A 14,947-nucleotide genomic window follows, 5' to 3' on the forward strand; every position below is an offset into this window, starting at 1 on the left:
AACCACCCATCTAGAGGAAGAAAATGAAATTTTCCCCTTTTGGTCATTTGTTTTCTGCCCTTTGGAAGGGAGTCAGGGTGTGTTAAAACTTAGTATCACCCTAATAAAATTTCAGGCAGTGTTTTTTTTTTTTTTAATAGGAATTATGTTGCCATCTTTTCTACCCTGTATCCCACAGTCTCCTCATAAATAAGTTATCAAAATACCTCCTTGCTCATTCTTCTTATCAGAGTACACTCTGCTCAGCAATCAGGATTCAAGTCTTAGGATGAGCAAGAGATAAAGAACAGTCAGATCCCTCCTTTTTTGTTTTATAATAATAGTCACCACTTTGTAAACTTATATGTGTTCCAAGCAAGCACTGTTTCAGGTATACTAACTTGTGGAAAATAGTTTCCGGATGCTTGAGGGCAATGCCAAGTCCTGACAGTGAGGGGTGACAGAGCGAATGTGTTACAGGCTGTTAGCCCACTGTGCCTTCTCTGCACTTCCTTCTCATACTGGCTGCTTGCCCCGGAGTAAAAGACAAAAGCACTTTTCTTTCTGCAGAGTTGGGGGGACTTGCTTGGACCACTGACTACTGGTGACATCAGCATGAGTAGCTCTGCATGCTGGGGTCCATGAGGAGGGCTACACCAGCCGGGCTGTGAGGCCCAACTGACCTGATTCTAATTGCCGACATTGAGCTGATGTTATTCTTGGCGTAGGGCAGAGCTATTACTCAGTAGTTTCTGTTAAAGTGATCCTTTGTTAAACTTCTGCTCCCAATCCACTCCCCCCCATCTTCTTTCTCTCTTTCTCTGTCTTCTCTGTCTCATCCAAACCAAAAAAAGAGCCCAAAAAGCAGAAAAATTAAAGACATTCTGATAGGGAAAGCAGAATTGCTGAAGTTTCTTTTTACAGCGGATGAGAGGAGGGATTTTAAACACATAACACTTAACTGATTCTGTTCTTTTTCTAAACAAAGCCCTTTAATTTTCAGTAGACTTAGTTTATAGCATGAGTAATGTAACTGAAAGTAGGACAAACTGACCTTAGTTCCTACCATCCTTCACCCATCTTCTCTCTTTACTTCCACTTTCCTACCATGACCAAGTTTAGGACCTACATTTAGTAAAGTAACATGAATTGTTCCTCTAACTAGCATGACTGTGGATGGCTCAGTGTTCGATGGTAATGGCCTTGCCCTGTGCTAGGAACATCTCCAGGGCCCTGGGGTAGCAACTTCTTACTACTAGAGTGTATACATATACAACCCCACAGCTAAACCCAACCATGTCTTGTTATTTTACCCCCAAATGTTCATTGCATGTGTAGAAAAATTATGCCACCCTGCAGGAAGGAATACTGTTTCTACAAGTCTTCAGCTGCTGTGTTTAGGTTGGGAGGAAGGGGAGAGAGAGAAATTGAGCAGGCACCAGCTCCTTATTCTAGGCAGCCAGCAAAAACATGTGAGCTGCCCAGCACCGCATGAAGAGCAGGCAAGCAGTCTAGCCCTGCAGGCGGTGTCCTTAGACATATATACTGGTGTGTCAGAAAGGAAGGTTGGACTGGAGGCATGCAAAGGAATGAATTTGTGTATGTGCTGAAGTCCCAAGACATGTGGACTCCCATGTCATAATCTGTTGCTTCTTTAGGTGGTTTTTGTTTGTTTTTTTATTGATTATGGGCTTGAACTCAGGCCTGGGTGCTGTCCCTGAGCAATTTTTGCTCAAGACTGGCACCCTACCACTTTGAGTCACAGCTCTACTTCGGTTTTGAGTGATTAATTCAAGATAAGAGTTTCATGGAGACTTTTCTGCCCCAGCTTCAAACAGTGATCCTCAGATCTCAGCCTCCTGAATCGCTAGGATTATAGGAGTGAGCCACCAATGCCCAGCTGCTCTTTTGTTTTTGAATGATTGATTAGTTGAGTTGGTTTTTTTTTTCTCTCTCTCTATCTTGACCTTTATCAAGAATTCATATAACACTTTCTAGCTTTTCCTTTTTATAAATTTTACTAGGACCATTTTTAGTAGATTTTGCCAAACCAAACTACTCTCTTAGCTGTTGAGAATACAGTGAGGGGCTGGGAATATGGCTTGACTCGTATACATGAAGCCCTAGGTTCAATTCCCCAGCACCAACATATATAGAAAATAGCCAGAAGTGGCGCTATGGTTCAAGTGGCAGAGTGCTAGCCTTGAGCAAAAAGAAGCCAGGGACACAGTACTCAGGCCCTGAGTCCAAGCCCCAGGACTGGCAAACACACACACACACACACACACACACACACACACACACACACACACACACACAAGAATACATTGTTGGGCTGGGGATATAGCCTAGTGGCAAGAGTGCCTGCCTCGGATACACGAGGCCCTAGGTTCGATTCCCCAGCACCACATATACAGAAAAAAAAACGGCCAGAAGCGGCGCTGTGGCTCAAGTGGCAGAGTGCTAGCCTTGAGCTGGAAGAAGCCAGGGACAGTGCTCAGGCCCTGAGTCCAAGGCCCAGGACTGGCCAAAAAAAAAAAAAAGAATACATTGAAAATATGTGGATAGTGTGTAAAAACTAGCTTCGTGTTTTGGAAGTACGTGCTCTGGACAGGCAAGCTTTAGAACCTGATAACCTTTGGTTTAAATCTTGGTCTTGTTTAGTCCATGACCTAAGAAAAGATATTTGAACTTCTTTGAACCACATTTTCTGCTGTCCAATATGGAGATGAAAATATATACCTGTGGGTTATCACAGGGATTATATTCTCAGATGCTAGGCTACCAGGTGTTTGTCTTGTTTCACTGATTCCTTACAAATGACCTCCCTCTTATTGACCTTGTTTTACAGATTTAAAAAACAAACAAACAGCATCACTTATGTAATTTTCTCAGGGTTGCTTTTAGGTAATAAATGGAAGAACTGGGTTTTGACCTCAGGTCTTTTAGCTCTTGGTTATTAAGCCATATGCTGTCTTCCTGATAATAAGGCACTCAGTAAATAGCATCCGTTAAGTACTTATCATATAAATTTTAAGTTAAAATTCACAAGCACTTGTTGACACATGTGAAAAAGTTATGAAAAGTTACGAAAAGTTACTCTCAGATATCTTAGCCATTCTCTCGCTATTCATATACACTGTCTCAACACAGAAGGCTTATTAAAAATATATAAAGATTTAGATGCTATCCCAATTACCTCAACTACTTAAATGAAGAAATGCCCTTAATAAGGATTTTTTTAGAGCTGAAGATGTAGCTCAAGCATCTGCCTAGGAAGTGGAAGGCCGTACCTCTAAATAAATAAAATAAGGAACTTTGGGGCTCAAAAATCGTAGAAATAGGGGGCTGGGGATATGGCCTAGTGGCAAGAGTGCTTGCCTTGTATACATGAAGCCCTGGGTTCGATCCCTCAGCATCACATATATAGAAAATGGCCAGAAGTGGCACTGTGGCTCAAGTGGCAGAGTGCCAACCTTGAGCAAAAAAAGAAGCCAGGGATAGTGCTTAGGCCCTGAGTCCAAGGCCCAGGACTGGCCAAAAAAATTTTTTTTTAAATCGTAGAAATGTTCATATTCCACTCTCCCATTTGCTTCATCCTTAAATAATAGGGTCAGGATTGAATGAGTCAAACAAGACCCTGCAATATGCTCTAAAGGTCCAATGGATTACCATATAGACAGTTTATTTTGCTCATTTGTAGCTGACAGTAAAAGAAGTTCCTTGACTATCAGGGTGTTTTTTTGTTGTTTTTTTTTTTATAAGATAACGTCTCCCTATAATATTAGAGAGAAAAGAGCACATAGGAAGCATTTCTGTTATCACATGTAGAATTACTACCTCCTCTTCAGTTATAAGGTATAGAATGCTTCTTGAGCTCATTTGCCTTCTACCCCCTTCTCCTGATGGAAGCAGCCTTGTTTCCTCCTTAGTTACAGATTTATCATCAATAAATTATTGCCGCAACACTGCCCACTCTCATGCACAAGAATGAAAGGGAACATAATACCATCAGTGAAAACCTAGATGTCAGCCTGGTTGTGGATATTGAGGCAGCTGTTCACTTCAGCTGCTTGGGAATGGGCTCCTTGCACTGTTCAAATGTGATTTGCCACAGGACCTAGTGAGCTGTTTCTACCTGCCTCACTCTGTGACCTGTGATTTCTTTCTCATTGTTTGTGCCTTTGCTGGACTCAAAAAGCAGTAGTTCTGTGTAAGATGATGGAAGACAGACTTCAACATGAAAACTTTATCCACCTGAGATGGTGAGCCACAGGAGAACTATTTAATGAATATATATGATGGGAAGATTGGTGTGAGATCTGCACAGTAGGCCAACCAGGTATTGTTCTGGGCCAAATAAAGCAAATATACATTCGAAGGACAGAGACGAGTTTATACCTATAAACTCAAGTTCAAAGTTGTAAGGGAACTTACATTTTCTCATTTCATTTTGCTAATTATGACACATAAGATGCAGACATGTTATTACAAATTAAAGACCCTGATATACAAATAATTCCCAACAACTCCTAGTAAATTAAATATAAAACTGGGTAGGGGCATGACTCAAGTGGTAGAAAGTATGAAGCCCTGAGTTCAAATCACATTTCTGCCAAACAATGACTAATGCAATGATGAGTGGATAAACAGAGATATTAATAAATAAAACAAAGAGATAGTAGATAAACAAAACAGATTGTTAAAAATAGGATCATTAAACCAGGCACCAGTAGCTTATGCCTGTAATCCTAGCTGAGATCTCAGGATCAAAATTTGAAGCCAGTCAAGGCAGGAAACTCTGTGAGACTGTTATCTCTAGTTAACCACCAAAAAAGCCAGAAGTGCAACTGTGACTCAGATGGCTAAGGGACAGTGCCCAGGCCCTGAGTTGAAGCCCCAAAACTAGCACATACACACAAATAATAATATACAAAAAATAAACACAACTAGTAACACACAAATCATCATCATAATGATTATTATTATATCATGAGTTCTCTTTTGTTAAATTAATTGAGCTCACAATCTTAAGGCATTGCTGGGATGTGTGTGTGTGCACCCACACTGGTCCTGGGGCTTAAACTCAGGGCCTGGAAGCTATCACTGACCTTTTTTGCTCATGGCTAACACTCAACCACTTGAGCCATAGCTCCATTTCTGGCTTCTTTGGTGCTTTAATTGGAGGTGAGAGTCTCTTGGAACTTCCCTGCCCAGACTGGCTTCAGAATGTGATCCTCAGATCTCAGTCACCTGAGTTGCTAGGATTATAAGCATTAGCTACTGGCACCCAGCTTACTACTGATATTTAAAAATTATATTCACACAGGTTGAGCATCATTAATCAGAAAAATCCAAGGTATCTCATAGTCCAAAAACTTTTAAGCCTTGCCACGATGCAACAAGTAGAAATTCTATACCATGAAATTTTATTTCATGCATGAAAGTACTAAAAAAAAAAAAAAAAAAAAGGAAAAATGGTGGAGTCTGGCAGGAGAAGCAGGTTCAGTGAGCATAGAATTTCAATCAATTTTTAGAGATGTGTGGTACAATGTACATTAGTTAACAATACTATTTGGGATAATTAAGGATTGTGGGCAGATATACATGTTTCACACTATAAAGGCAACATTTATTGAGCTTTTGTCATGGGCAGCTCTGCCCTATACCATTCATCCTCCCAATCACCTGAGGGAGGTCACATAAAAGACACCAAAGCACAGACTCTACAGTCATCTGTCTATATTGCATAAATATTGAATCGTGATCTGGGAATTACACTCATGAGGTATGGATGAGCCCAACTATACCATACTGCCTTCCCTCTTAAAGTGTATCTATTTAAAACTTTTCCAAAGCAAATATAAAACAAACTTATTGCTGTGTCTAACCCTTACCAGATGCATATGGATAACAAAGATTTCATCACAAAAGTAGCATAATGTAGGATTTCCCCTTTTGTAATTGGCTTATTTCACTTAGCATAACGTCCTCTAGGTTTATTCATATTTTACCATATGGAAGGACCTTCTCCTCTTCCTTATCCTTTGTCCTCTTCCTCCTCTTTATCTTGCTCATGAAAGTGGTAATATGCAGCCCAGTTTCTTTTGAGACATAAGCTGTTCCTCATATATAATAATCAAAGAAAAAAAAAAGTCTTTTTGTTGCTGACAAACATTGTGAGTGGAGGACCCCCAAAAATCCCGTACAGTGAGACAAAGGCTTTTTGGAAGCTTGTCTTTGCCAGTATATGAACAGCTGTCCTCACCCTCACAGGGATGTGTAGCATCAGAGCCTTGCACAAAAGTCAAAATGTGTTAGCACTGAACAGCTCTCATCAGCCCTGTAGTAGTCAAGTCAGTGATTAGTGGCTTACATGCTCAAGAAAACATGCTGTCCCTGTACGTTAGCTGCTAGACTGTATAATGGGAACGTTATCCAAGTAACATCTGAATCACATGTGGAGACAATGATGTCTCATCTATTTGCCCCACCAGAATATGAATAAAGAGAACCCAAAACAACATTGACCACTCAAATAGAGATTGGCACTTGCTACTTTATCTTCCTTAGTTCTCAAAAGTGAATTTACCAGAGCTCTTTTATTACAGAGAGAGCTGTCAGCTCTGATCCCCACTAGCAAGCCTAAGTGAAAGTTAAAAGGAGTGCTTTCTGGAAGATTTTTTTTTTTTACTTGCAGAATTTAATCTCTAAGTAGTATTATCTTTCTAGTAACAGAGTCCAAGTCTTGCTTCCTTGTGACCTTCCAAGCAGCAGTCTGTGTTCTATCAGAAATCCCTCCTTCCCACCCACGAGCACCCTGTGTGGTGGCAGGAGGAGGGCCTTCCCAGTCGTTTGGTTGGGGCCACGCCAACCCTCAAACTGTGGTTTCCTGAGCCTTCTTGCTGCAATATGGCTGTTTCCCACACATGCCCAGCAAAGCGGCAAGAGTCATGTATACATTGACCAGGTCAGTAGAGTTGATCCTCAGTCATCCAGCTCTCTCACTTGGGGAAGCAAGGGAACAGTTCACACGCTGTCTGCCTGCCTCTTACCTATATCCACAATTCACCTGGAAATCATGTAGAGAGAGCTTCATAGAGCTCTTCTGTCCTTCTGGAATGACTATCAGGACAAAACAGTTCATATAATATGTAGTCAGTAGAGTTGCAGGACTGGGTAAGAAAGGGTGAAGGGAGCACAGGAAGGCTGATGTCTGACACCAGTGTAAATTCATCCAGAGACATACCCACTTTTAACATAGTCCCAGTATTGTCCTGGCTGCTTTGTATCAAATTTAATGGTTTGAATCCCACTGCAATTAACATGGGCTTTTACCAGGACACTTAGGGACTCATCTCATTACTGATTCTTCAGGATTTCAGGTGATGTACAACTGTAATCGTGGTCATTCATTATGTTGAATATGGTCACCACAAGTCTTAATGCAGAGCATTTTACTGTAGTGGAAACATCCTGTCTGTTGTACTGATGCTTAAGCAAACTTGAATGTATAGTAGACTGAGGATCAGCTCTCATAGCAGGATTCAATTTGTAACAAGATTACCCCCACCTCTGCTCCAATGGCTTAATGAACAAGTTACAGAGGGTTTAGAAATCTGAGGCTAGGTTCTCTCAGATGCCATGATGTCATCAGAGACCCACTCTCCTTCTGTCTCTGTTCTCTACAGAAAATCTTTTCATTCTGGGCCAGTCCCACCTCTAGCCAACTCTCAGTGTTCTTCTCCACTAAGAAGAACTGTAATGGCAAAAAATAGGAACAGAGTAAGCTCTTTTTAATAAGAATATTCCTAAAACATCTCATTGGCCAGAACTTTGTCACATGATTCTCTCTAAAGACAAAAGAGAGTAGATTGTATTGTTGTTTCAAGCTAAGCACACATGATCCAAACAATCAGAATTTAGGAAGAACAGGAAAAAGGATAGTATCCAGGCAAGTGTCAGTCTCCTAAGCACTTAGTCCTAACTTACTTCAGTTGTTAGGTAAAATTAAGGATTGACTTTACATATAATATCAAAGTCTAAGGTCTTAACACAAAATTTACATGTAGGAAAGGGAACTTACTTTGGTTTGGGATCTACCATGAGTTTACTTAGAATAATGTAATAGGCACTATTCACAATCCAGAGAATGGTGCTATTTAAAATTTACATCTCTATATTAGCACACATTTGTCTGTCTTCTTGTATAGGAATTGAGTTGTTGCTTTAAAAAATAATAATAGTTGGTATATTTTGCTGGTCTCTCAGTAAATGTTTATTTAGCATCTGGGCACTGTAGATAAAACAAAAATCAACCACTCACATATCCACTCACTTCCGCTTGGGTTGTGCAGAAGAGAAGTATATTCATCAGTGGTTATGGTAAAAAGAGAGAATGGCTAAGCTGTGATAAGACATGCAAATAAAATTTTATAAGGATTCAGGAAAGGAAAAAATATTTCAGCAAGAGAGGATTGCATAAACATGATCTGGGATCCTAAACATATGTTCTTATTTTAAAAGTTTGCTTTCACAGCTAGTGAATATCATCATAAGACCAGAAAAAAGATGTTGGGAAAATGCATGACCAACTACCATTTACAAAGGATTACTGATAGGTAGGCATGCGTGCCATCCCATCTGTGGGTTAATGAGGGGGAGGCTTGGGAAGGAATGGAAAATTGCTGGGTATCTATTCTGTGCCTGGTACTCCAAATTATTTCAAGAAATCCTAATGGAATGCCTGGGCTAGAGTTGCTGCATTAGACTGACCTTCCTTCTGTCATCCACAGTCCAGTAAAGCAGTTATAATTGCTGATGAGAAAGCAAAGCTGAAGCTCAGAGAAGTTAATTAACTTGAGCAGATCACCCGGTTTGTGAGTAACCAGACCTCTATTTGAGCCCAGGCACATTTGACAGAAAAGTCATGTTCTTTCCATTTAGAGACCAGGGGGTCTCTGCCTCCTACTGGTGATTTAATCTGGTTCCACAGCCATTGACTGAATAGTCGGTCCCTTCTCCAACCCCAATGTGAATCAAATCCTACACCCTACTGGTTGAAACTGGGGCTTCACATGGATATTTTCACTCCACTTAGAGCTTATTTGTTACCTGCTTCAGTGGTATCACAACTCTCTTTTTAAAATAGCTGATATACTTCTATAGTAACTACTCAGTATAAAATTCAAGATATAAATTAATCATAGCAAAGTATTAGTCGCATTTCTATCTACCTTGATCCCTAGATATTTATTTACCATGGAAATGACCATTTTCGGTATATCCTACCCGAATTGCCAGGTGCAAATGCTAATGTGCATAGTAGTGTATGCCTGTGTGTGTTTTTGTGTTTTCCCTTCTTGTAACCAGAATAGGTGCTTATTATATACATGGTCCTCAAAACTCATCCTTTCTCCCCCCACCCTTCCTTCTTTCTGTCACTTAGATACCCCATAAAGATTTTGATAAAAAGAAAAAAAAAGATGAATTTAGAAAAATGGTTTTTGTTAAGTTGTCTCCAGAGTAGTTCTTATTGATAGCAATTTCCTCCCAACATTACAAATATACCTCACTGAAGTATATTTTGTGGCTGGGATGTAGCTCAGTAGTAGAGCACCAGCTTATCATGTGCAAGGCCCTAGGTTCAATCCCTAGCACCACAAAAAAGAGTGGAGGGGGTGAGGAGAGGAGAGAGAAGAGGAAGCAAAAAAAGAGGAAAGGGGATGGGATGAAGAAGGGTCTGATTTCTTCAGCCCTCATTCTGACTTAGGTCTTCATGCTTTCTTACATGAGGCATCCTCTGCGCTAGCACATTCCTGCCTCCCTTCCTCCTACCAGTTGAGCCTCTCCCATAGATTTGAGGGTCTCCGGTAGGGAAACTGCAGCTGGAAAGAAGGGATTTGTGTCAGAACTAGTCTCAGAAGCTTAGCTTCTCTCTAGGAGCTTTGGGGACTACACCATAGAAACTTGCTAAGCAATCTAGACTCCAAGGCCTTCCACCAAAGGACCTTTTTCCATTTACATGGTCTTTTTTTAAAAAATTCTTTTTGGGTCAGACATGGAGAATTAGTAAAGTCATTTAGTTTCTCCTTCAAGTAGTTTGCTGAGAGTGGAGAGTATCTCAGTTTCAAAGTGCTCAGATCCTCTGTAAAATCCTGTCACACATTTAGTCAAAGATATTTACTCCACACAAAATCCCTCCATTCTTCTTATTTCTGCCTCCCCATACCTCTGGACTCACTTTTTGGAAATGGGACATCCGAAGGCATGAGAATGGCCAGTGGACATTTTTCTGAATCTTCCTAATTCATCTTTTACATCTGAAAAAATTAAAATTCAGCTGAGCTTTGGTTGATTATACCTGTATCCTAGCTACTCAGGAGGCTTGGATCTGAAGATTGAGGGTCACTCCCCAGGACCAGTACCAAAACAAATTAATTAAAATAAATACAGGGAAAAAATTATTAGTGACATCTGACTGAAAGGTTAATCTTTCTTTAGAGCTCTCATCTCATTCCACCAGGCCTGCCATTCCTCCCATCTCCAGCATGTCACATCTACCAACAGAAGGCAAATTCAAGAAATGCTTTAAGGGCTGGGGATATAGCCTAGTGGCAAGAGTGCCTGCCTCGGATACACGAGGCCCTAGGTTCGATTCCCCAGCACCACATATACAGAAAACGGCCAGAAGCGGCGCTGTGGCTCAAGTGGCAGAGTGCTAGCCTTGAGCGGGAAGAAGCCAGGGATGGTGCTCAGGCCCTGAGTCCAAGGCCCAGGACTGGCCAAAAAAAAAAAAAAGAAATGCTTTAAGCAGAAGTAGAGCTATGGCTTGAATGGTAGAGCGTCTGCCTTAACAGACAAAGGTCACATATCAAAAATATATGCAGAACTAAAAAAATTAAATTCTTCCAAAACAAAACCGCAAAGAACCAACAACCCCTTCAACAAGTGGGCTAAAGACTTAAAAAGAGACTTCTCTGATGAGGAAATGAGAATGGCCAAGAGACATATGAAAAAGTATTCTACATCACTGGCTATAAAGGAAATGCAAACCAAAACAACATTGAGATTCCACCTCACCCCAGTAAGAATGTCCTTTATCAAGAAAATTGACAATAATAAATGTTGGAGGGGACGTGGCCAAAAGGGAACCCTACTTGATTGCTGGTGGGAATGTAAACTGATTCAGCCACTCTGGCAAGTGGTATGGAGATTCCTCAGAAGACTAAACATAGAGCTCCCCTATGACCCAGCAGCCCCACTTTTGCGCATCTACCCAAAAGACCACAAACAAGAACACACTAAAGCCACCAGCATAACAATGTTCATTGCAGCACAATGAACATAGCTAAAATATGGAACCAACCCAGATGCCCCTCAGTAGACAAATGGATCAGGACTCTATGGTCTCCCTCCTAGGGAATAATTAACACAGACTTAGGCTAGTCACAGCAGAGGATCACAAGAGCCCAATAGCTATGCCCTTATGAACACATAAGATGATGCTAAGTGAAATGAACTCCATGTTATGGAAACGAGTGTTATATCACTGTTGTAATTACTTTCAACATGCCATGTGAAACCGTAGCTTCTATTGTTGATGATCCTCTTGTATCCCCTTCCTGTGGTTGTACCCACACTATCACTGTATCTCATCTGAGTACACTGGATACTGTATATACTGGTATTAGGACTAGGGAAGTGAAAGGGAATATCGAAAGCGAGAGACACAGGATAAAAAGACAAACGACTCCAAAAGCAATACTTGCAAAACCATTTGGTGTAAACCATGAGAGGGAAAGGGGGAGGGAGAGGGGAGAATGAAGGAGGAGGTAACAAACAGTACAAGAAATGTACCCAAGGCCTAATGTATGAAACTGTAACCTCTCTGTACATCACTTTGACAATAAATAAGAGGGAAAAAAAGCCAAGTGGGAGCTTGAGGCCTCAGTACCAACATACACATACACAAATGCTTTTAATGAAAAGTACTGTACATTTTATCAACTGTATTATTTTTTCTTTTAATGTGGATTCAATGTGGATTCATACTACACACATATTGGCAGAAGTACTGATCATACTGAAGGGCTAGTTACAAAATTTGTGACACACACGATCCTTACTGTTAATGAGGTAAATAGATGTAAGAACTTATACAGCATCTACTGGAAGAACATATACTTCCACATCCTGTGGGTCCGTGTGCCCTGCTGATCTGTAGTGGAGGTTTTATATATCTTTATTTGTAAGCCTGCCCTCTTGCCAAATTCCCCTTGTTTTGATTTTGTATTCATATGATGACTGGTATTCATATAGTAGTTTTACCTTATTTTGTACTCGCATACTAATATAAGCAATTTTTAAAGTTACTTTCTTTGTTAAGTATATTTTTATTATCATTAGTGGTACAAAGGACTTGGTCAAATGTAAATTTTTTTGTTAATCTTTCAGTCAGTTGGGTGTTACTATGCTAGAATTCTAAAAACAATCCTCAAGGCTGCATTTTGTTCCAGCCTCATCTCTGCAGTCTGTTTGCTCACAGTGCCCTAGCCATATGGCTTCCTCCAACTTGAAACCATGTAGAGTCCAGAGTGCTGTGGTGGACTTGTCCCAAATTTGCCTCTGTTTCTTGTACTTGACACCCAGAAGGAAACATGCATTAAACATTCATTGAATTTAACAAGAAAGGAAGCTAGAACTGTAAAACCAAGTGGTTTTTATGCACATGGCCAGTGACTCCTAGGCCATTGTCTTTTCACCATGACCACCCCAAGTCAGCTTCAAGTAACTCCCTTGTCTGAATCCAGACCCGCTTTAATAGTTTCTTTTTTCTCTTTGCATGGCTTTAGGATTATAGTTACATACAGCAAATGGGTGTGAAGGGAATCTCCGTCAATCTTTTCTTTTTCTTTTGCTTACAGGCAATCTTTGGCAACCAAACATTCCCTAGCTCCAATTTATGGACAATGAATAATGGTGCGGGCTGCAGAATTTCAAGTGCCACGGCTGGTGGCCAGAAGCCAACCACTCTGCCACAAAAAGTGGTGCCACCTCCAAGTTCTTCCTCCTCCCTGCTCCCCAAACCCCCATCCAATCACAAACAAATGCTCAGAAAGGCAACATCCCAGAGAGCTTCCAAGTAAGTTTTTCTAATCATTATCTGTTCAATTTCTTCAGAGTTGTATTAATTCTAAGCTAATTGGGAATCTTTATGACGTTTCCATTTGGATTGAAAACCAGAATACCTGATGGGTAATAATGGCTAGCTTTGGACTCAACCATGGCTACAAATTAGAATCTCCTGAGGAGCAATGGCAGCATTTTAGTGGCTGACAATGTTGTGGCTGGCTGGGTAGCCATTGCTCTTTTTTTTTTTGCCTATCCTGGGGCTTGAACTCAGGGCCTGGACAATGTCCCTGAGCTTCTTTTTGCTCAAGGCTAGCACTCTACCACTTGAACCTCAGCACCACTTCCAGCTTTTTCTGCTTTCATGGTACTGAGGAATTGAACCCAGGGCTTCATGCATGCTAGGCACTCTACCACTAAGCCACATTCCCAGCCAGCCATTGCTATTTTAGGTTCTCAGGTGACAGAAGAGAGTTGATTGTAGAACTCAAGGTCATTGCTACCCAATTCTGCAGGCCTCTGGCAGGAGTGTCAGATAGTATATCAGGTAACTGCTCTGAACTATGAGCTTGGAGAAAAACATTTAAGTCTTCCTCTATATATCTTCTGTTGGTCACTTTTCAGAATCAAGTCATTTTAATTTCATCAAGAATTTAACATCAGGCTGGATGCCAGTGGCTCATGCTTATAATCCTAGCTACTCAAGAGATTGAGATCTGAGGATCATGGTTCAAAGCCAGCCCAAGCAGGAAAGTCCATGAGCCTCCTATGTCCAATTAACCACCAGAAAACTAGAAGTGGAACTGTGGCTCAGAGTGTTACCGCAGTAGTCTTGAGCACAAAAGCTCAGGTACAGCGCCCAGGCTCTGACTCAAGCAAGCCCCAGGACAGAGAAGAAGAAAAGAATTTAATACCTGCTTTCCCCCTTGTTTGTTGGTTCAACTTTAGGCTTTGAATGAGAAGATGTAAAATTAAGATTTCAGTTGCACAATTAAAGTAATTGACATTAATCCACAAGCTGTAACAACAATATTTCTTGTCACTTTTATAGTCTACCTTTTTTCTACCAAAAAAAAAAAATCCACAGATCAAATTAATGTCACAGGCCTTCACTCTGCTTCCAGCTCTTGTTTTAGCTATTGAACTGGCAACAGACTGGTAAAGCCATTTGCTTCTAGCAGCCTTTCTCCAGGTTAAAGCTGGGGAGCTTTTCAGCAATGTGTGGAAGAGACAGGCATTTTCTGGTATGTAGACCCCAGAGGATCCTTACATACTTGTCTTGCTCACATTCAGGCTCCTCATTCATTTGCCCTTCCTAAATTCAATTTTAGTTTTAAGAAACAATTCTAGGGCCTAGAAAAAATAGTTACAATTTTTCCTCTTGGTAAGTGAATCAAATTCTAGATTCAAACAGAAAAGAATCCATTTATGGCTCTTTTAATCCTATTGCTGCCATTATTTACTTACCCAACAATATTGATTCTGTGCTTGCTAAGTACCAAGCAACTGTTTGGGGAAGAGTTGGCGTTGTAATTCCTGCAGATCTCTCCAGAGCAGCAATGAGGAAGGCTACAGCCTGTGGTTGAATAGAAAGGAAGTTGTATGTCCTCCCAACCTGGAAGGAGGAGTTAAATCTCTAATGGTGCAGTCCCTGGAGCCAGGCCACCTGCACTCACATCCCCACTCCATAGTCTGCTAACTTTATACCTTTGGCAAGTAAGATAACTTCTTGGCCTCAGTTTCCTCATTTGAAACAATAGGACAGAGTACTTAGTAAGCCAGTGGATAAATATGAATAGAGATAAATGTGTATAGAACCCATGGAATCAGGCCTTAG

The 14,947-nt window shown here is 40.8% G+C and overlaps 1 protein-coding gene across 15 annotated transcripts in view; it reads left to right on the top strand.

Moving 5' to 3' along the window:
• Ttll5 (tubulin tyrosine ligase like 5) overlaps positions 1 to 14,947 on the top strand; it is a 237,689-nt gene that overhangs the window by 178,936 nt on the left and 43,806 nt on the right. For 12 of the 15 annotated variants that reach the window (XM_048362476.1, XM_048362477.1, XM_048362480.1 and 9 more), the window contains one exon: positions 12,906 to 13,123. The exons of the other annotated variants lie outside the window; for them this stretch is intronic. In XM_048362476.1, the coding sequence (XP_048218433.1) occupies positions 12,906 to 13,123 (218 nt within the window). The remainder of the gene's footprint in view (positions 1 to 12,905; positions 13,124 to 14,947) is intronic. 15 annotated transcript variants of the gene reach the window in all.

Source organism: Perognathus longimembris, chromosome 14, assembly GCF_023159225.1.
Source record: "Perognathus longimembris pacificus isolate PPM17 chromosome 14, ASM2315922v1, whole genome shotgun sequence".
Classification (NCBI taxonomy): domain Eukaryota; kingdom Metazoa; phylum Chordata; class Mammalia; order Rodentia; family Heteromyidae; genus Perognathus; species Perognathus longimembris.